Source organism: Micromys minutus (assembly GCF_963924665.1).
Source record: "Micromys minutus genome assembly, chromosome: 1".
Lineage (NCBI taxonomy): Eukaryota > Metazoa > Chordata > Mammalia > Rodentia > Muridae > Micromys > Micromys minutus.
The window spans coordinates 156,264,311-156,284,355 of NC_137969.1; the positions used below are offsets into that span (position 1 = coordinate 156,264,311).

A 20,045-nucleotide genomic window follows, 5' to 3' on the forward strand; every position below is an offset into this window, starting at 1 on the left:
TTGGGAGAGGAAGTTATCAGTTAAGTTCCTGGGGGTCCTCCCCCCAACCTGCCAAATCCCAGAACTCGGAGGTCTGAGACCCCACCCCAGACACCTTTCAGGGCCTCCGGCTCAGCAGGCCAGCTCTGGCGTAAAGGGGGGTACCCACAAGGGACAATGTCACCTCCTCCCCTTCAGATGGTCTATGTTTGAGGAAGGGCAGAATGTTGACGAGGTTGCTTCTATAGCCGAGTCTAGAAGTGGGCAGCGAAAGGAACCGAGGACGTGGGACACATGAGGCCTTTATTGAGAACCTTCCCGGGGGCGGGAGGCCGAGCTGGGTGGCGCGAAGGTCTCTGCGCAGATCCTCAGCATCCTTTGGCTCTCGCTGCGGGCGTGCGCTCTGGATCGAAGTCGGGTCAGTGCAGGCCCGAGCCTGCGGTGGGGGTAAGATCGCTCGGTGGGCGGGTGCTCCAAACGAACAAGGCACTCCGGATAGCCAACACCCCCAGGCAGCAGGGAGTTTCTACTACTCCGGAGCAGGCTCCCCAAAGCAGTAGGACAGTGCGCTTTTTAGTGCGCTAGGGGATGCATTTTGAGGCTCCTGTTGAGGCAGCCTTGTGGAGGCTACCAGCACGTCCTGATTGTCCCCGTGAAGGCAATTACCCAAGGGACCATGAGCTTGCTAACTGCTCCTCACCCCCAAACCTTCGTCCAACTCTCACCTTCTGGTCCGTCCAGCCGCTCCTCCTCCAGACCCGTGTTGCCCTCTTCCCCGTCCAAAGCTACCTCTTCATCCTCGTCATCCCCAGCGGCGCCTAGGTGGAAGGCAGGCCTGGTGATACGGAGCCCCTGCTCTTCTGGCCGTAGCGCCTACCTCATACCCCTTCAGCGAGTCTGAACGGTCCCTCCCTCGGCTCCCTCACCCGACTGGAAGTCGATGGTCCGCAACATTTCGGCCACATGCTCCACGCTCACGGAGAATTGTTCCATGCTCTCGTAGCCTGGCTCGGGCCGTCCTGCCAGCTCCACCTTCGACATTGCCCCGACCCTGTGATGGTCACAAGGGCTCAGCAGGGGGACTCCTCTGCTCCCTCAGGCCCCTCCCAGGTCGGAAGGAAAGAATCCACAGGCTCCCTTCCTTTCCCACTCACTTGTTGATCAGCTCCTTGGCCTGCTGCAGGGGAGAAAAGGAGGGCAAAGGTGAGCACTTGGCCAGCCCTGGCAAGGCCCCGGGTTTTGATTCTCACCAATCTTGCGGGATAGGAGGAGATTTATATCCTGATTTATTAAGAAGGGAGAGACTGACACACACACACACACACACACACACACACACACACACACACACACACACACACACACCCCACACACAGGCCCTGAGTCCTGCCGCCCCGGAGGCCAGCTACCCTCCCTCCTCGCTCACCTGGAGGTAGAGAGCCATCTGCGGCTCCTCCATGGACTGGATGGCGGACTCCACCAGCTTAGAAGAGGCCTCCAAGTGATCCCCGTACTGACGGATTAGGCCCCGCACGCACTGCAGCTTCTCCTCCTGCTCCTGGGCCAGCGCCTGAAGCAGCTCGCCCTTGCGCTCCTCCAAAACCGCGCACAGAGTCTCGAACCTCTGATTTAACAGTTGTTTCTGTCTGCGGCTGTTGTCCTGAAAGACCACAGCATGTCTGAATGAAGAAGGTTTCGCCTGAGCACCCCCAGAGCTGCGAGGACAGGGCATTTTAGTCCTCTCTATGCTTAAAAAAAAAAAAAAAAAAAAAAAAAAAAGCCAAGAAGGAAGGTGACTTGGCTAGGGTCACACCCTGAGTTAGGGACACAGAACCCAGCTCAGGTGTTTTCACAGCGATGACAAAGAATTTCAAAGTTGCTTAACTGGGAGCCACGTGTGCTGCTGGCTCTGGCTCTGTGTTGCACAAATGTCCACTTCCTTGTTAAGAAAACCAAATGAGTGGCTACCGTGTGACTACCAGCATCTTCGTCTGAAGTGAACTGAGTTATTCAGGTGCTTTTGGCGCATGCCTTTAATCCCAGAACTCAGAGGCAGACAGTTCTCTATGAATCTGGTCTATAGGGAGTTCCAGGTCAGCCAGGGCTACATGGAGAAACCCTGTCTCAAAAACCAAAATTAAAAAAACAAGTGATATTTTTTTGTCTGATATGAAATTAAGTCTTATTTCAAGACACAGACATTAGAGAGGAAGAGAGGGCTTTGCTATTAGTGTGTCCTGCTTTTGGACAGAGAACCTAAATTTTTTTTAAAGATTTATTTATTTTATTTATATGAGTACACTGTAGCTGTCTTCAGACACACCAGAAGAGGGCATCCGATCTCATTACAAATGGTTGTGAGCCACCATGTGGTTGCTGGGAATTGAACTCAGGACCTCTGGAAGAGCAGCCAGTGCTCTTAACCACTGGGCCATCTCTTCAGCCCAGAACCTATGTTTTGCTCCTAGAATTCATGTTAAATGACAATTTCCTGTAACTCCAAAGGATCCAACAAGCTCCTCTAACCTCCGTGACTAACACTCATGTGGGTCTGCCCACACACAGACACACACAAACACGCATAATTGAAAATAAAACAATAATTCTAAAGGTCTAGAATTAATTTGCTGAAAACATTGCCACAATATTCAATTATATTTAGTTAACTATATAATGAGGTATATAATTATTTCTCATCACACAATTTTAATTAATGGTATTCACTGATAATTTCATATATATATGTATGTATGTGTGTGTGTGTGTGTATGTGTGTATCATGTCTGATTACTCTCATATCCCAGCCTCTATAAATCCCTCCTCCCCATGCCTCCCACATTTATGTCTTTTTATTTTGCTTATCTATTTGTTACCACAATTTTGTTTGCATTATTTTCAACTGGGTATACAGTGTGCTTGGTGTGTGCCTGTGGAGGTCAGAGGAACTGAATTCCCCTGGAGCTTGGAGCTACAGACAGTTTTCAGCTATGCAATGCGACCCTCTACAATAGCAAAACCTTGTCTCAACCACTGGACGGTCTCTCCAGTCCTTATTTATTTTTGAGACAGGGTCAAGTGGGCCTTGCATGAGACATCCTCCTGCCTCAGCCTCCAGAGTGTTGCCATTGTAGTTTTGGGTTATCACACGCTGCTTGGTTATTTACTTCCTTAGTTTATTTAAAAGTAGAATCTCCGTAAGCTGCTTAGGCTGCCTGGAACTTGCTATTATCCTACCTCCATCCCTCACCATTTTATACAGTAAAAACCAAACAAAACCGAAGCACGGAAACAGAAAGTAACTTAACCAACATTACAGAGCTGCTGAGTGCTGGGAACAAGCTGGCTGAAACCAACCCGCCATGAGCTAGCGTCCAGAAGTTTCGGCCAGCTTAACCAGAACCCAAGGAACAGTTCTCCGTGAATCTTGGGGTCTCCAGACAGACCATCTTGTCTCCTCCCAGCCCAAGCTTACCTCAATGGTCTGGCACACTTCCTCCATCTGCGTGATCACGGCCTGCACACGGTCGTTGCCTGCCACCAGCATCGCGATGCCATCGCTCAGCTCGCTCTGTCACAGATGTGGGCCAGTTTTAGAGTCATAGTCCTTAGAGTCACAAGTCCTGGCCGCAGCTGCATGCCCCCTCATCCCACCTCCATCAAAGACCTAGAGGGCCGGGGAGGTGACCTTCTCCAGACAGTCATCACGTACCATACTCTGGGCTAGATGCGCATCGGTAGAGTCACATCTCCATTAATTCTGGAAGTCGTAGGGCTGCCCCCCAGACAACCCTGCTCCCTTCTACTCATGTTCTTCTGGGACTCCATAGGACTGTGTCCGCCTGCCCATCCTCCACCCCCACTTCCTGGCTTTCCTTCACTTGTTTGCCTGTTTGGACTTGTCCTTTGTTTGGTGGCTCTTCTGAGAATTCCATCACTTGGTATGTCTACTGATTTTTCCCAGCTATTAGCTTCCACCCGGTTCTTTGCCAGGTCTGTTTTTCTTGTGGTTTGGTTTGGTTTTTCTTGGATTTGGCCTTTCCATATTGTCTACACTGGCTTTGAATCTGCTATCCTCTTTCTTCAGCCTCCCTGGTAGCTGAGAGTACAGTGTACACCACCACAGCAGACCACTGCTCCTGCGTAGTCATTTTATACTTCTTTTTCAGGTCTGGGAATCTATCCAGGGCTTTGCGCTAGGCAAGTGTGCTATATCTCCAACCCCACTTTTTGTTATTGTTTTGTTCTTTTAGTTCATCTCTTTTATTTTCTTTATAACAACCCAGGCTGGCTTGGAACTCTTTATGTAGCCCAGGCTGGCCACACAGCATCCTTAGTGCTAGAACTGTAGTGTGCTCAACCATGTGTGGCATTATTCTATCTTCTAAAAACATTGTGTGCAGAGTGAGTTTCTGTTCTTCAAAAATTGCAACATCTGAATCCTCCAAGGGTTCACAGTGTCCCTGTTTCTGCTAATTTCACTCACACGGCACACTTCTCCCTGTATCTTCCATTGTGAGACTGTTGTGTTGATCTTAATCTAAGGGCCTGCACTGAAGGTATCTTCCTCTGGCTTAATACTTGCATTTGTTTCTGTCAAACCCGGGGGATGCTTTGATATCCTGGGACTCCAATACGAGCTGAGGTTCTGGGGAGTCTTAAATGCACCTCTACCTACACAGGTTTTGCAGGTTTTGTGGCATAGCCTACATCTCTAGCCAGAGCCGTACCAGCGCTGGTCAACTGAGGAACCCCTCCAGTCTGCAGGGGCTCTCTGGCCCTGCCCTCCCCACCCTCCTAGGATGCCCTTCTCTTCTCAAAGGCCAACCACTGTGATCATAAAATTGCAGCATAACTAGAAGTCAGCTGTGTGATTTGACACTCGAGTGTATCTGGTTCTTAGGTGGACACCGTCCTGAAGTAGCTCTCCCTTTGTGATATCCAATGTGACAGCCGATGCTGTGAATGCTGTTGATGGCAACCACTGTCTTCACCTTGCCTGACCAGAGAAGGCAGTCAAGGCCAGGGAGGCCAGGCAACTGCCTCAGGGTTGTGTGCAAAGTCAAGGGCAGAGCTGGTCTGATCTTGCCCTGATCGCTACCCCTTACCTCAGTACAGTGAGAACTGTCCTGTCCTAAACCCTCGTCCCATCCCTCTCTGACTAGATACCTTTTGGCGTTTGTAAATGGTGGGCAGAGGGGCCACCTCACAGTCCTTGTGGGCACCAAAGACCTTGCAGAGGGAGCATGTAGGCACCTCGCAGCTCAGGCAATAGATGTTGATCTTCTCGTCTTCGTGCTCCTCACACATGAGGTGCTGCTCAGCCTTGGAGTGCAGTGGCCTGGGGGTCACAGGCAAGACAGAACAGTCATCAGGGAGCCAGGTTGTGACCACTGGTGGGCAACTTACACACCGTTCACACTTTGGGGAAGAAAGGATGCTTAGAGGAGGCCTGGACCCAGGAAGAGTCCATTCCAGGGGACAAAGATGTCTCACAAGACAGGCAGTCATGGGAGGTGATGAGTTCAAAGACACTGTGGTAGACTTTGTCCTGGACCAGGAGGAGGGAGTAAGATTGAACACTGGCTCCAGAAGCAAAGTTAGGCTCCCCAGAGGCCTCGCCTCCTCCCTCGGTCCTGTCCTTTCCCCATTGTTCTCATCCTCCTTGTGCTGGGGGATGTCAGCTTGACATAGGCTAAAATCATCTGAGAGGAGGGATTCTCAGTCAACAAAATGCCTTCATAAGATGGGCTTATAGGCAGGCCTGTGGGCATTTTCTTAATTAGCCATTGATGGGGGAGCCCACTCTGAGTGTGACTATCCCTGGACAGGTAGTCCTCAGGTATAAGAAAGCAGGCTGAGCAAGCCATGAGGAGTAAGCTAATAAGCAGCACTCCTCCGTAGCATCTGCATCAGCTTCTGCCTCCAGGTTCCTGCCCTCTTTGAGTTCCTGTCCTAACATCAGTAATGACTATGATGTGGAAGTGTAAGCCGAATAAGCTGTTTCCTTGCTATGTTGTTTCTGATCATAGTGTTCCATGAAAGCAATGGGGACCCTAAGAGCCCGAGGGTGCAGGCTCTGCCCCCAGAGACAAGCAGCCAAGCATCTTACCGGGAGGACTCCTGTTTGTAGATGTCGATAATGTTCTCCACTAGCAGGTTCCGCTGCAGGCCATATACCCCATGCCGGTCCAGGACAACCTCGTGCCTACAAGATGGGCAGCGGAAACGTCCTCCCGAAGACACGGTTGTGGAACCCCGGGATTGCCACAGAGGGTTGGAGGCCTGAGAAGACAGGTGACAGGACAACAGAAGTGTGGCGGAGCGGCAGGTGGTGGGCTGCACAGGAGTTCTTCTCTGCATCTGGTGTCCCCAGACAACAGTCTGACAAATGATTTCCTGCCTCTGCCTCATCCCTCAGCTCGGCTCCTTGAGGGTCCCTACAAGCAGAGCCTCACTTTGGCCAAGGTCTGATCATTATTCGTCCTCAATGGAGTCCAGCATGAAGCTTTGACAGAAATGCTGACCATAGGCAAGAGACTGGCAGTATATCCCATGTCCTCCAGCTTGGACCTTTATGAGCACATGTAAAGTGGTGTGTGTGTGTGTGTGTGTGTGTGTGTGTGTGTTTGGCAAGATCATATAAGCTTGTTTCAAACACCACGTTAATGGAAGATAACCTTGAATTTGTGATCCTCCTACCCTGACCTCCCATGAGCTGGGATTATAGGTGTGCCTCCCCTCCCCACCTCTCTCTCCCCCCCTCTTCCTTCCTCCCTCCCTCCCCCCCCCTCCCTGAGACAGAGTCTTATGTAGTCCTGACTGGCCTCAAATTATATATACAAAACTGGTCTTCAATTTCTAGCTACCTCTCTCTGCCTCCCAAATACTATGATAAGACACTAGGCCATTGGAGAATTTCTCTCAGTACTGGGAAGAGGCACACATGTCAAAAGCTGAATGGGGACAGAGGAATTACAACCAGGGCTGGGATGTGGCTCAGTTGGTATAGTGCCAGCCTAGGTTTGGTCCCCAGAGGCATAGTGGCACACTTGGGAGGTAAAGGCAAGAGGATCTGCTCCATAGGAGGTCTGAGGTCATTCTCACCTACATAGGGAGTTTGAGGGCAGCCCAGGACGAACGAGGCCCTGTTAAAAGAGAAAAGAAGAGAAAAGGGCTGGACACAGTGGCACGTGCCTTTCATCCAGCCCTCAGGAGGCAGAGGCAGGTGGATCTACATAGTGAGTTCCAAGATAGCCAGGCCTGTGTAGAGAGACTCTGCCTCCAAAACAAAAGAGAAGACACTTAGCTGGATGATTCTAGGAAACTGCTTCTGCTAGTGGGAGTCAGGATGCATGGTCCTGCACAGACCTTGACAATATTGTTTTTCCCTGATCCTTCTAGTTCTCAACCTCAGGAAAGTTACAGGCTACCCAGGATGCTCATTTTGTATCCGATGTTTTGCGAAAGCCATGTCCTCTGTTCCCCATTTTTTCCTTTTTTCCTGTTTGAGTGTAGATTTATGCTGAGGATCCATCCTGAGCCAGGATGCAGCAGACATAAATTAAGAGTAGCAAGGATGTCAGAAATTGTCTCAGGAGGCAATCCTGGATAGCCCTTTAAGCTTGTTTGGGGAAAAGCAAGTGTCTTGCTATGTGACTGCTCACTTGAGACAGGGGAGTGATACTAGTGGTCTAACCCAGAGATTATGAATATTAAATATTCTATCCCTGAGCTATATCCCCAGCACTTAAAGCCAGTTGTTTGGACTTCTCTTCCATTTAAAGTAAGACCACAATTTGATCAGCTAGAGCAGTGGTTCTCAACGTGTGGGTCATGACCCCTTGTGGGTTGAATGACCCTTTTTCAAGGCTGCCTAAGAGCAGAGGAAAACACAGATAGTTACATTATGATTCATAACAGTAGCAAAATTCGTTATGAGGTAGCAAAGACAATAATCGTATGGTTGGGGGTCCCCATGACGTGAGGGACTATATTAAAGAGTCACGGTATTGAGAAAGTTGAGAGACACTGGACTAGAGACTCATGACCTCATAGAAATCAGTAGAAACGGTAGTCACTGTTGACTTTGCATGTCTGTGAGTATTTTGTGCAGGAGGGTTCTTGGGGATGTGCGCCAACTGGAATGCGGGATCAGAAGACTCTTGGTGGCTAAGGCAATATTCCATCACACACAGGGCACAAAAGTGCTCGAGTCTCATTCTCTTCTCCTGTGGCCAGGAAGGAAACGTGGCCCTACTGAGACAGACAGTTTTGGTTGTGGAGAGCAGAGAGCCCTGCTGTGAACACAGTTCTTCTTGGGGTTCCTTGAGAGCCTCAAAGCTGGAACAGGCAGGTCTGAGATTGCTGAAGGCTTGGGCAGGTAACCTGTCATCCTCACTTCTTAGGATAATATGAACACTGGTGAGTTTAGGGACTGTTTAATGGGTGTGGTCATAGGTGTGAACTGAAGTTGGGAGCTGTGGAGAACCATGCCTGATATGAAGAGTCTACACTGCCAGTTAACTGGCTGGGAATGTCCCTGAGAGTGGGGAGTTAGAATGTTGCAGGTCTGCAGCCAAATGATCTTGGTTTTAGTTCTCTTAACAGCTATCCATTGCTCACCTCTGTGTTTGGCCTAATATTCATCCCTGTGGCTACTAGGCAGATCTCTTCTGTGATGCACAGACATACCACTAGCATCCACTACCCCACAAAATTAAAAACGTCATTCATGATACCCAAAGGCTATTAACAGAGATTTCAGTACTTGGCTATAACCTCCTTACCTGATATTTCGCTATTTTATTTTTAATTAATCAATTTAGAGATTTTACTATGCAGTTCTAGCTATCCTGGAACTCACTGTGTAGACCAGACTAGTCTTAAACATAGAGATCTGTCTACCTTTGCCTCTAAGTGCTGGGGTCAAAGGCACACACCACTGCTACCCAGCTCCACTAAAAGTACTTTGCAAGTGCCTTGATTTATAACTTTTTGGTTCTGCTACTTTATAGACACTTTATAAAGACCAGGGAGAAGGGTTGTCTGATGATCTGAGTCCTAATCGCTGGATCACTACGATGGAAGGAGAACCACCCATGACAAGTTTGACCTCTGACTCCCACATGGAATATTCACACACACAATAAACAAGTGGAAATGTCATCAAAACTCTTCTTAAACTAATAAGAGCCTTCGTGAAACCCCCGCCATGTTGGAACACATTGGGAAAACTTGACTCTGTGCTCCAGAGCCTCCTTCATTCATATCCGCTCCCAGAATAAACTCTCTTGTCCCCTTTCAGGTAAGAACCATGGTTTCTTTCCTGCTCAGTACAATAACCTATCAATATTTAGAACCCAAATATGCGAAGCAGCGGTGGAAGAGCTCTAACCCTGCACCCTGGAGGGGCTAAATGGCTTCACAAAAGCCGGCACTAGTGAAGCATGGTCAGTGAAGGCTTGGGGGAGGGGAGGGCGTCCCAGCTCCCAGCAAAGACAAAGGGGCAGCCTCTGACCCTTTTTTGTCCTTCCTCTTCTTCTTTTTAAAGATTTACTTATTATGTATACAGCAATTCTGTCTGCATGTGTGCGTGCAGGCCAGAAGAGGGCATTACAGATGGTTGTGAGCCACCATGTGGTTGCTGGGAATTGAACTCAGGACCTCTGGAAGAGCAGCCAGTGCTCTTGATCTCTGAGCCACCTCTCCAGCCCCGGTCCTTCCTCTTCTTGATACATGAGACTCGATGTTAGCATATACCCAGGGTTTGCGGGCCTGTTGTGGTCGAGCACAGGTCCTGTAGGTGTTGTAGAACCTAATCTCATTCTCAAGAGACTTTGAAAAGATAATGGAGAAACCTGGGCAGGGTGCTGCACACCCAGCTTGTGAGGCAGGAGGATCAGGATTTCAAGATCAGCCTGGGCTATAAGAGACCTGGTCTAGAACCAGGTGTGTGTGCGTGAGCTGGGATAGCAAGCTGAAATGCTTGCCCCACTCACTTGAGGATCAAACCCATGGGAAAGCTGGGCATGGTGGCATTTGCTTGTGATCCCAGAACCATTCCCTAGGCAACAGCAATGCAATCTGGGTAAAAGGAACAGTTTGTCAGCATGTCTGACTTCTTTTCTTTCCCCTCTCCCTTTTTACTTTTGTCTTTCATTCTCTCTGAGATTAAAAGTAGGTGTCACAGCAACTGCCTTTCCTATTTTTTTTTTCTTTTTAGACAGGGTAACTCAAGCTGGCCTCAAACACCAGCTGGAAACTGAAGATGACCTTGAATTTCCAATTTTCTTGCCTCCACCTCCCAAGTGGAGGATTACATATGTGCACCACACACAGCTTCTTCTATATAATCCCCAAATTTCTCACAGGGACTCTGTAGTTTGAAAAGATCAAACACAGAACCAAACCAAACCATTCATTTATTAAAACAAACACAAACAAACAAACAAGCAAACAAACAAAAAACTAAAAAAACCCAAAACAAACAAAACCAATGCTCAGACTATGTGGGAACAGCAGGGGGCGCTAGAGTGCCATAAAAAAAGAACCAACCAAGTAAGGTTTGGGAGAACTGTGGAGACCTACTGTTAGTTTTCTGGGTCTGATATTGAAGGTGCCTCTTGACTTGAAGTCAGGATAAACAGGTTGTCAAGAAAGAGAGGCTAAAAAGCACTTCAGGAGATGGGAGAGACTGCAGGAGCGTGTATTTACAGTTGGGAACTCGCCTGCTGGTGGTAGTGGTGGTACAGGCCTTTAATCCCAGCACTGGAATGCAGAGGCAGGTGAATCTCTGTGAGTTCGACGCCAGCCTGGTCTGCAGGAAAGGCTACATGCTGAGTCTCTGTCTCAAGAGAAGGAATGAAACCACAAATTGCTTCTTGGCCCTTTGTCTAAGGTCAAGAATAGAAGGGGCCGTGGGCTTTACAGACTGAAAGTTGGGTGGTCCATAGGACAAGAGAGGAAATTACTCTTTGTCTTTGCATGTAGGCCCCTAAATGTTCTCATCACAAGTAGAAATTCTAGATTCTTGGGTATTGATGGAAACCTTAGGAAGTCTTAAAAAGATGCAGACTCTATTATGAAAAAACCATCTCTCCACCTAATTAACATTCAGTAATCAAAATCTGCTCCTCCATTTCTGTTTATCTTGCTACCTCGCTGTCATACGCCACAACTGTCATCTCATGCTCAGGGTCAGCCCCATAAAGTACATTTCCGTATGCCAACATGATGTGTAGTGGAAATTCCATCACCCTAAGAAACAGAGCAAGACACCTGGATGAATGTCCTACCCTGTCCCTTGGTGTGATTGCAACCTGTATTCAGCGGTCTCCCCTGTAATAGGCATAGCAGCACTCAGTGGAATCATTGAATCCATCCTCAGCACCACGGAAAACACGGAGGATGAAAACAGCGTTCTGAGATTGCACCTCCATTGGCAGTGTTTGCCTAATGTGCACAAGGCCCTGGGTTTGATCTCCTGCCTCGTGTGATCTGGGTGGGGTGGGAGGCACAGCCTCTACCAGCTCTTGGGAGGTGGAGGCAAAAGGATGAGAAGTTCAAGGTCAACCTCTGCTATGTGTTGGGTTCAAGGTTATCCTGAAACACAGGAGACCCTGTGTCAAACCAACAAAGAATGGGGTAGAGGGAATTGGATTCTAGGCTTCATTCAAGGCTTTGGTGTAGTGACTGTGTGCTGAACCTTTCTCTTGAGGGCTGCATGATGCCTTCTGGTCCCTCTGTGGTCTGTCTAGAGACGCTCTATAAATGGAGTCACTGGCAAATGTGCACATATCTCAGTGTCTCCCTTTTCTGAGAGGGACTCAGAGGCAGGGAGGAATGGGTCTACTGAGTAGCAGATAGAAAGGCTTTAAATGTGAGCACCCAGAGCAGGCCGTAGATGGAAGACATCCGGTGTCCGCCTCTGTCCTCCACGTGTGCATGCGTGGGAGCAGAGGAGGGGAGGAAACTGCCGTCAGGACGTAAGACAAACAAACAAGTAAAAATTTAAAAAGCCCCAGTGAAGCGGTGTGTTAGTGCAGGCCTGTCCTTGGTGACAGCAGGTCCTGATGCCAAGCTGAGGGGAGCGTAGACGGAGACTGTTTCCCAGATCTTCCCTCTCTCTCTCTCTCTCTCTCTCTCTGTCTCTCCCTGACACACACACAGTCTTCAATAGCCCAGGCTGGCCTTGAACTCACTATGAAGTGCTAAGGATGACTTGTGACAATTCTGACCCTCCTGCCTCTATCAAGTGCTAGGATTACAACAGTTACAGTTACTAACCACCACTCCACCTCATTTCTGCAACGCCGCAGATCAAAATCAGGATTTCTGCACAGTAGGCAAGCTCTACACCCACAGGCAATGCCGAAGTCCAGAAGGCCTCTCTTTTGACAGCTTCCCTGTGTGTGTAGGGCCCTCCCTGGCCTGCCTTCCTTTTTCCTGTTCCTTCTGGTCTTTTGTGAAATGACAACTGGTTGCTTTTCAGAAGCAAGTGCCCACAGCAAAGCGGAGGCAGACACAAAAATACACGGAAAGCTTGCTTTAAAGTAATGTGGACGTGAATAGAGTTTACAAATACAGAAACGCATGGGAAGATGTTTGTGTCGAATTCCCACACCAACAGCTTTGCTCTCGTCAAAATTTTTGGTAGCTGAGTGGGTGCAGGTGTGGAGAAGGAGGGGGAGAAATTAGAGGGGTTCATGGCATAGTTTGAAGTTGTCTGCTTCAGATTAGGGGAAAAGAGAGTTACAGCTTTAAATAGAATTATAACAGCAACCAAGTAGAATAGTAGGGAGACAAGGAACTGAAGGTAACCCAGCTTATGAAAAAACTAGGAAAACTAAGGCATGAGAAGTGTTGTGAGTTCAAGACCAGCCTCACTCACATAGTAAGTACCAGACCAGCTTATGCTATGGTAAGATTCTATCTCAAGCAACAGTGATATATTAGGCAAAAATGAAGATACTTATGTTAGGTGAGTCGGGATTATATCATAGACATTTTCCTCAAATTCTTAATCTCGATCAATAGTTTCTTTTTGGAAAAAAGAAAACAAAACAAAATGGTGTCTCGTTCAGTCCAGGCTCCCACCCAAATCACTGTATAGCTGAGGATGCCGTGAACGTCTTCCCCTGCTTCCACCTCCTGTGTTGGGATTATAGATGTGCTGCTGCACACGTGGTCTGCGTGGGGTTGGGGGTTCAAAGCCAGAGCTCTGTGTATTCGAGGTAAGCGCATTGCCAGCTGAACTACACCGCAGTTGAAGACGGCGATCCCAGATGTACGCTGACATCAAACACATTAGCAGGTGCAGTAAATAGACTGAGGCCTGATTGGAACAACGGACACTGTGCTGCTACAGCAAACAGAAACACAGCTGGGCGTGGGGGCTCACAGCTGGAAACAGGCACTTGAGAGGCTAAGGTAGGTTAGCCTGGGCTACAGATAAGATCCTGTCTCAAAAGGCTAAAATAGAGCTGACAGAACTAAAGGGAAAAGGCATTTGCCCCACAGCCCTAGTGACTTGACTTTGATTCCCAGAAGCCAGAAAAGAGCTGTGTGTTCTCTGACTTCTATGTATGTGTCCCACCAAAAATAACACTAAAAGATAAAATAACTGCATAATAAACCAAAAGACATACTGTGTCTTCAATGTATAGATATGAAACAATTAAAAAAAATAAGAAGGCTGGGCTTTCTTCTTTAATCTCTAAACTTGGGAGGCAGAGGCAGGCAGATCTCTGAGTTCAAGGCCAGCCTGGTTTACAGAGAGATTTTAAAACACATACAAGGGAGAAGAAGGAGGAGGAGGAGAAAGAAGAGGAAGGGGGGAGGAGTAGAAGAGAAGGGCGGAGAAGAGGAGGAGGAGGGGGAGGGGAAGGAGGAGGGGGGAGGAGAAGAGGGGGGAGGAGGAGGAGGAGGAGGGGAAGGAGAAGAGGAGGAGGGGAAGAAGGAGGAGGGGGAGGAGGAGGAATTGAACAAACAGAATTGGTTTAGTTGAAGTGTATCTACATGAGCAAGCATGTGCCTAAGCATGGAGCTTTCTAGAAAGATTCTCAGAAGTATTGGAATGATAATGGTTGTTTCTCTTTGATAAAGGAAATTAAAGATCTGAAGTTAGTGACAGATTCATTTTCCATGCTATAAACTTCCAAGGTGTTTGAAAAAAAATGTACACATAAAAATTTAAATGTGGTATACTGGCACGGTGTTCATAACTGTTAACTTTCTAGGCAATGTTCTGAAGGGTTTTTTTTTTCCTTAGTGGTTTGAAGGTGGAGGAACTAAAAGTCCTATTCTCGTCACCATACTTAGAAAACAGACAATCTGATTATGCCTAGACTTGTTAAAATGTGGAGGCAGCGTGTGAAAAATGAAATGTGTTCATCTCTCAGACAGAGGTGCGGCTGGGTAACTGGGTCAGCCTCCCCCAGGCCCCAAATAAAGCACCGAGGACTAACTGTCCACTAGCTCCCTGAGGAATGCTGTGTGCTCAGCTCAAGGTCTACAGAGCCATCTCAGAGCCTCGAGGGGCTACAGGGTTTCATGTAGCCCAGGCTGGCCTCAGACTTCCATGCCTCCACCTCCTGAGTATGGGATTATAGGTGTGAACCAGCATTCTCAGTTTGCTTGGTGCTCAGATTAAGCTCTGTGCACACTAGGCAAACCCTCTACTAACTCCTAACTTGTTTTAAGGCAGGATCTCCATGTTTCCCAGGATGGTCTCAAAACTCACAGGCTCAAGTGGACTTCTCACCTCAGCCACCAACAAGTGTGCGTTACTACATCTGCTCTTGCACAGGGTTTGTTCCCAAACCTTCCTGGATCTCTCTGGGTCCAGATGAACATTCTAGAGTTTCATTACTCTGTCTTGAAGAAGGGAGGCCATATAATCTCTTACAGCTGACTATGCCTAGTCAAATCATTCTCAAATCAACATTCTCAAGTTGGTTTGTTTATTTTTTAGATAGGGTCCCACTAGAGTCTTGACTGGCCTGGAGATCAGTGTATAGACCAGGCTGGCCCTAAACTCAGAAGAGATCCACCTGTCTCTGACTCTTGAGTGCAGGGGTTAAAGACATGTGCCGTCTTTTTTTTTTTTTTTTTTAAGATTTATTTATTTTTTTTATATAAGTACACATTATTCAGACACACCAGAAGAGGGCATCAGACCTCATTACAGATGGTTGTGAGCCACCATGTGGTTGCTGGGATCTAAACTCAGGACCTCTGGAAGAGCAGTCAGTGCTCTTAACCTCTGAGCCATCTCTCCAGCTCCCTTGGCTACTTTTTTTTTTTTTTTTCCTTTTCCAAATGAGCATTTCCCCCCCCCCCCCCGCTACTTTTTACAGAATACTTTTCTTAGTTTTCCAAACTTCTCTTTGACTTACTTCACATATTTTGAGTTCTAATATTGAGATGCCTCAGGGCCAGAGAGATGGTTCAGTGGGTAAGGTTGCCTGTTGCCAAGCCTGACAACCTGAGTCCAATCTCCGGCTTCCACAGAGTGGAAGGAGAAAACCTATTCCTCCCCAAGTATGCCCTGGCACATGTACAGGAGGACAGATGGCACGGGTGTGTGCGAGTGTGCATACACACACACAGACATACATACACACATATACACATAAATATACACACACACAAACACAGACACACAAATACACACACATGAAGAAAGAAGTAGATGTTTCAGTATAAATATGTGAAAAGAATGTCTTTTCTGAATATCTCAGCCTAAATTCAGACTAAAGGAAAAACGAAGACTGTGGGCCAGGAATAGAACTAGCAATGCAGTCCAGGCTGGCCTCGAACTCATGACAACTCTGCTGCTTCAGCCTCTTGGATACTAGGATTACAGGGGTACACCACCACATGTGGCAAGAACCTTTTATTTTATTTGTTGGTTTGAGACAGGGTCAGAACAACATGCAGTCTAGGCCCTGAGACAGAGAAATCCAGGTCTCTGTAGCCAAATAATAGCAAATTTAGATGCTCAGAATAAAAGGAAACCTGAAGAGGACACAAGGGGCCCATGGCAGGGGAAATTCTGTGGTGCTGGCTACTCAGTGGAGGAGCAGAAGACAGACAGGACATACAGGCATGCTATGATGTCCTATCACAGTTGGTCCACCAGGAAAGCCAGCTCTGGTGTGTCCAGGGTACTTCATCTGAGAGGTCCTGTGTCTGTACACGTGAGTTCTGTTCCTTCATTCTCCCCGACCTCTGTGGTTATAACCTACGCAGACCTCTACCAAGACACAGAGCCAGAAAGCAAGCCTATGAACCTATAAAGAACTCTGGTTTGTTTATTTATTTAGTTGGTTGGTTAGACAGAGTCTCATGCAGCCCAAGCCAGCCTTAAACGCCCAAGGGCTGGGTTTGCACTCATGTATCGCCATGTTCAGCTATTTTGTTGTTATTTTTGAAATGTGTAGACAAAATAGTACCGGTGACTTCACCTAGCTATGCTTGGCCTCATGGCCACAGATATTCCCTGGCACTTCTGGGAAACACAGTTTTGTTTCTGCCTCTGGCTGTCTCTAAGTCACCTGAATATCATCTATCTCCTATCTTAACCAGGTCAGGAAGGATCCCAGGTGTCCCTGGCCCACTGTGTCTAATCAGACCCCTCATGGACAGAGGTGGTCTGTCTGGAATATACGTAGCTCTGCGGGCACTGCAGGATTTCTCACGGAATTACTAACAATTGTTTTAAAGATTTATTTATCCATTTAATGTATATGAGCACATGGTCGCTGTCACCTTTGGGGAGTCATTTCTCTCCGTCTTATATGTTTCGGGGACCAAACTCAAGTTGAGTAGACACACACACACACACACACACACACACACAAAACCTATCTCAATATATCCTTATCTCTTTTTTTTTTTTTTTTTTTTTCAGAGCTGAGGACCGAACCCAGGGCCTCGCGCTTGCTAGGCAAGCGCTCTACCACTGAGCTAAATCCCCAACCCCTAATATATCCTTATCTCTTCTCCAGAGTTTGTAAAAAAAAAATCAAAACCTCAAAGTGAATGAAATCTAGTCCAAGCTTCCACAAAGCCCGTGTAAGACCACTCTTTTTTTCCAGTTTCTGCCAGTCCTGGGTGGACCCCATTTTCTAGTCGATATAGACACAGTTGTGCTTACCAGTGGGGGGGGGGAGTGGGGGGTGGGAGTGGGGAGGTGGGGCAGCTGCTGACTCATGCTGACTCTGGGATCCCACAGTTCTCTTGCCTCTCAGCCAAGGCAGTTTCGCCCCCTCCCAGTGGAGGGATCCCCCCCCACCGTCCCCCTTCTTGATCTAACCCACCTGTCCTTGAGCCCACCTGGAAGACGTCGTTGGCACACTTGCGGCACAGGTTGTGTTGGCAGGGCAAGATGACCACGGGCTTGGAGAACATCTCCAGGCAGATGGGGCAGATGAGCTGCTTCTCCAGGTTCTCCATGTTGTGCACATCCCCTAGCAGCGGCTTAAAACCCACCGTGAAGTTCATCCCTCAGTGCTCTGGTGCCTGCCTTGCTGTGGCCCTGTTGCTGGCCTTCTCCCCTGCCTGTGCTCCCTCTCTCCTTCAGTTTAGGCTGACTGTGGATTCTTGGGATCCTCTTGAAAGAGCGATGTTTCCTGCCCCTTCCTCTCGAAGATCCTCTCACCCTTGGCTATTTCCAGACGCCTGCACTCCCTGCTCAGAACCCTCACCAGACACCTGTAGCTTTATCTCTCCCTGTGAAGTTCCCCCCCTGTCCCCCAAACCACCCTCTTGCTCACTCTGGGGCCGGCACTGTTTGTCCCTTCCTCCCTGGAGAGATTAATGTTACTGTGGGGGTGGGGACACGAGGGGCATCCGTGTGACATTCCAGTTCCCAATTTAGCTCATGTAAGGCGAGCCACAGCTGTCCTGGACTGAGTGGCCCTGACTCACTCAGGAATGGGTGGCCAGTGCTGGTGTGGGACTTGCTTGCTGTCATCTGGGCAGGCTCCTGTGAACACTGGTCTCCATGCTCTGACCTTCTTTCAAACAGAAACACAATCTAAACTAGCCTGTGGGAGAGATGCCATATGTGGTCCCGGGTGGAGGTATGGACAGATCTGTAGATAATGGCACAGGCTTAGCCAGTGACCCAGCCTCCTCCATGTTCAGAAGTGGAACGCCAGACCATAGAGAGAGAACTTCTTGTCCCATATGTCTGCCCCATATTTGTTCTTGCTCAGCCTTTATATAAAATACAACCCTACACTTACTTACTTTGGGGACTGGTGGGTACAACCTGGAACACATGTGGAAGTCACAAAGACAATTGATATCCAACAAGTCAATTCTTTTTCTGCAGCATGTGGGTCCCAGAAATCCAACTCAGAGTTGGTGACAAGTGCCTTTACCCAGTGAGCAATCTCACCATATACTTCCCTTTCCCTTATTAAAGGTGGGTTCTTGTGTGGGACAGGCTGGTTTTGAACTCACTGTCACCATGGATGACCTTGAACTCCTGATCCTCTTGCCTCTACATCCAAAGTGCTGGAAAGAGGGGCAAGATTCATCATCTCAGTTTATGTGGTGCTGGGGGTCAACCCAGGGTCTCAAGCATGCGGGAGAAGCACTCTGCTAACTGAGGCACATCACCAGCCCTTGGCTTGCCCTTGTTACATCATTCAGGAGAGCAGTTCAAAGGCAAGAGATGGTTACTGTACCAGGCCCAGACCTGCTGTATGATTATGACATGAGAGTGTGGGATGCTGGTCACAGCTGCATTAGTGAATCCATTGCAAGGACGCCAGATTTGCTTAGAAACTGAGACAAGTATGAACTGGAGATGTCTCAGTGGTTGGCAGAGCCTGCCACTCAGTCCCGATGATTGGAGTTCAAACTCATCTGTACCTACTCACACTCATCTGTAACCGAAACTCCAAAAGACTCAGACGAGGGCACATACATGTTTACATGACACATGCGTGTAGATGCACACACAAACACACATAAATAAAAAGAAAGATCTGAATGGAAAAAATCTGCACATTGTAAAGTTATCTGCACCCCAGTGAATCGCTCTGCAGAGAAGTCATAGGCACTGAAAAAGCCACCAACCATAGGGCTCTGGGCATCACTGACTCCCGACTCCACAGTGATCACAGTTCTGACCACACCAGCCTTATCCCAGACATGAGGACAGTCACTGGTCTCTTCTTTCCACACACTGGAATTAGACAAAGCTCTTTTATTATTGATATTCCTTAGCCTTTCTCCCAGTGAATACAGGGCGGTTTGAAGGTTCCTAGGCCCTGACCCCACATGGGTAAGAAAGAAATGATAAAGAGGGGTACAGAAAGGATGCCAAGCCAACAGCACAAAGGGGTTAGTGAGGTGTCCTGCGTATAGTCTGTCCCCAGCACATTTCATGTCCCTGTGTTAAGAAGACGATATAAGGGGATCACCCTGCTTGAAGTATCGTAGAGGATGTAGGCAGCAGGACTGGAGACTGGAGCACGGTCTGCAGCCCGTCCTCAGGACCACGGCGGATAATGGGTTTACGGATGGGGCTGACGTCCGAGGGGGAGCCACAAACATGAGTTTCCCAAGCTGTCTTATGAATGGGATGTCGATGGCAGTGGTGGGACAGAAGATGGTGAGACCAGCCTTCCAAAGGTGTTGCAAAGAAATGAGACTGGTGCTAAAAGTTCTTGGTATGCAACGTTCCAACCAAGGAGAATGAATCGGTCCACCAGCTCTTGGGATGGGAGCCACCTTGTCTGGTGATCAGGATCCTCATGAAGTTATTGGTAAGTGCACAGGGGCCTACCCGGCACTAACCCAGGCACCCACTGGAGAAAGCTGCACCCACTCAGCAAACAGCTGCCAACTTGGCTTGAGAGCTCATGTGGATAAGGACGGGAGTGGAGCTAGACCTAAGATGAGGAGCAGCCGGAAGGTTCTGCAGGGACAGGTTCTGAGGCACCGTGGAGGGCAGAGATGTCCTCACTATGATGGATGTTATCTTGGCTTCTGAAGCAGGGATTGTTATTAAGAACAGGAGTCAAATCTGGGTCAATGTTGGGACAGGG

General features: G+C 48.3%; 1 protein-coding gene across 2 annotated transcripts; it reads right to left on the reverse strand.

The window, feature by feature from the left end:
- Positions 1 to 265: 265 nt before the first annotated feature.
- TRIM54 (tripartite motif containing 54) lies at positions 266 to 17,768 on the reverse strand. 2 transcript variants are annotated; one of them, XM_080932887.1, is made up of 9 exons: positions 17,301 to 17,768; positions 6,089 to 6,261; positions 5,146 to 5,317; positions 3,452 to 3,547; positions 1,406 to 1,639; positions 1,134 to 1,156; positions 906 to 1,030; positions 705 to 797; positions 266 to 415 (listed from the first exon to the last, which is right to left on the reverse strand). In XM_080932887.1, exons 1-9 carry the CDS (start codon positions 17,445 to 17,447, stop codon positions 399 to 401), a joined length of 1,080 nt encoding a protein of 359 aa, XP_080789013.1. In that variant the 5' UTR covers positions 17,448 to 17,768; the 3' UTR covers positions 266 to 398. The 2 variants fall into 2 exon arrangements, with proteins under 2 accessions (XP_080789013.1, XP_080789012.1); XM_080932886.1 differs by having other exon boundaries at positions 17,317 to 17,764.
- Between the last annotated feature and the right edge of the window lie 2,277 nt (positions 17,769 to 20,045).

Excerpts from the sequence above, each read along its gene's own strand:
- TRIM54 (XM_080932886.1), bottom strand. The coding sequence starts at position 17,484 with ATGAACTTCACGGTGGGTTTTAAGCCGCTGCTAGGGGATGTGCACAAC. Across the intron at positions 1,031-1,133 it reads GCCAAGGAGCTGATCAACAA|GGTCGGGGCAATGTCGAAGG; the intron begins GTGAGTGGGAAA and ends TGACCATCACAG. Across the intron at positions 798-905 it reads GACCATCGACTTCCAGTCGG|GCGCCGCTGGGGATGACGAG; the intron begins GTGAGGGAGCCG and ends CCTTCCACCTAG.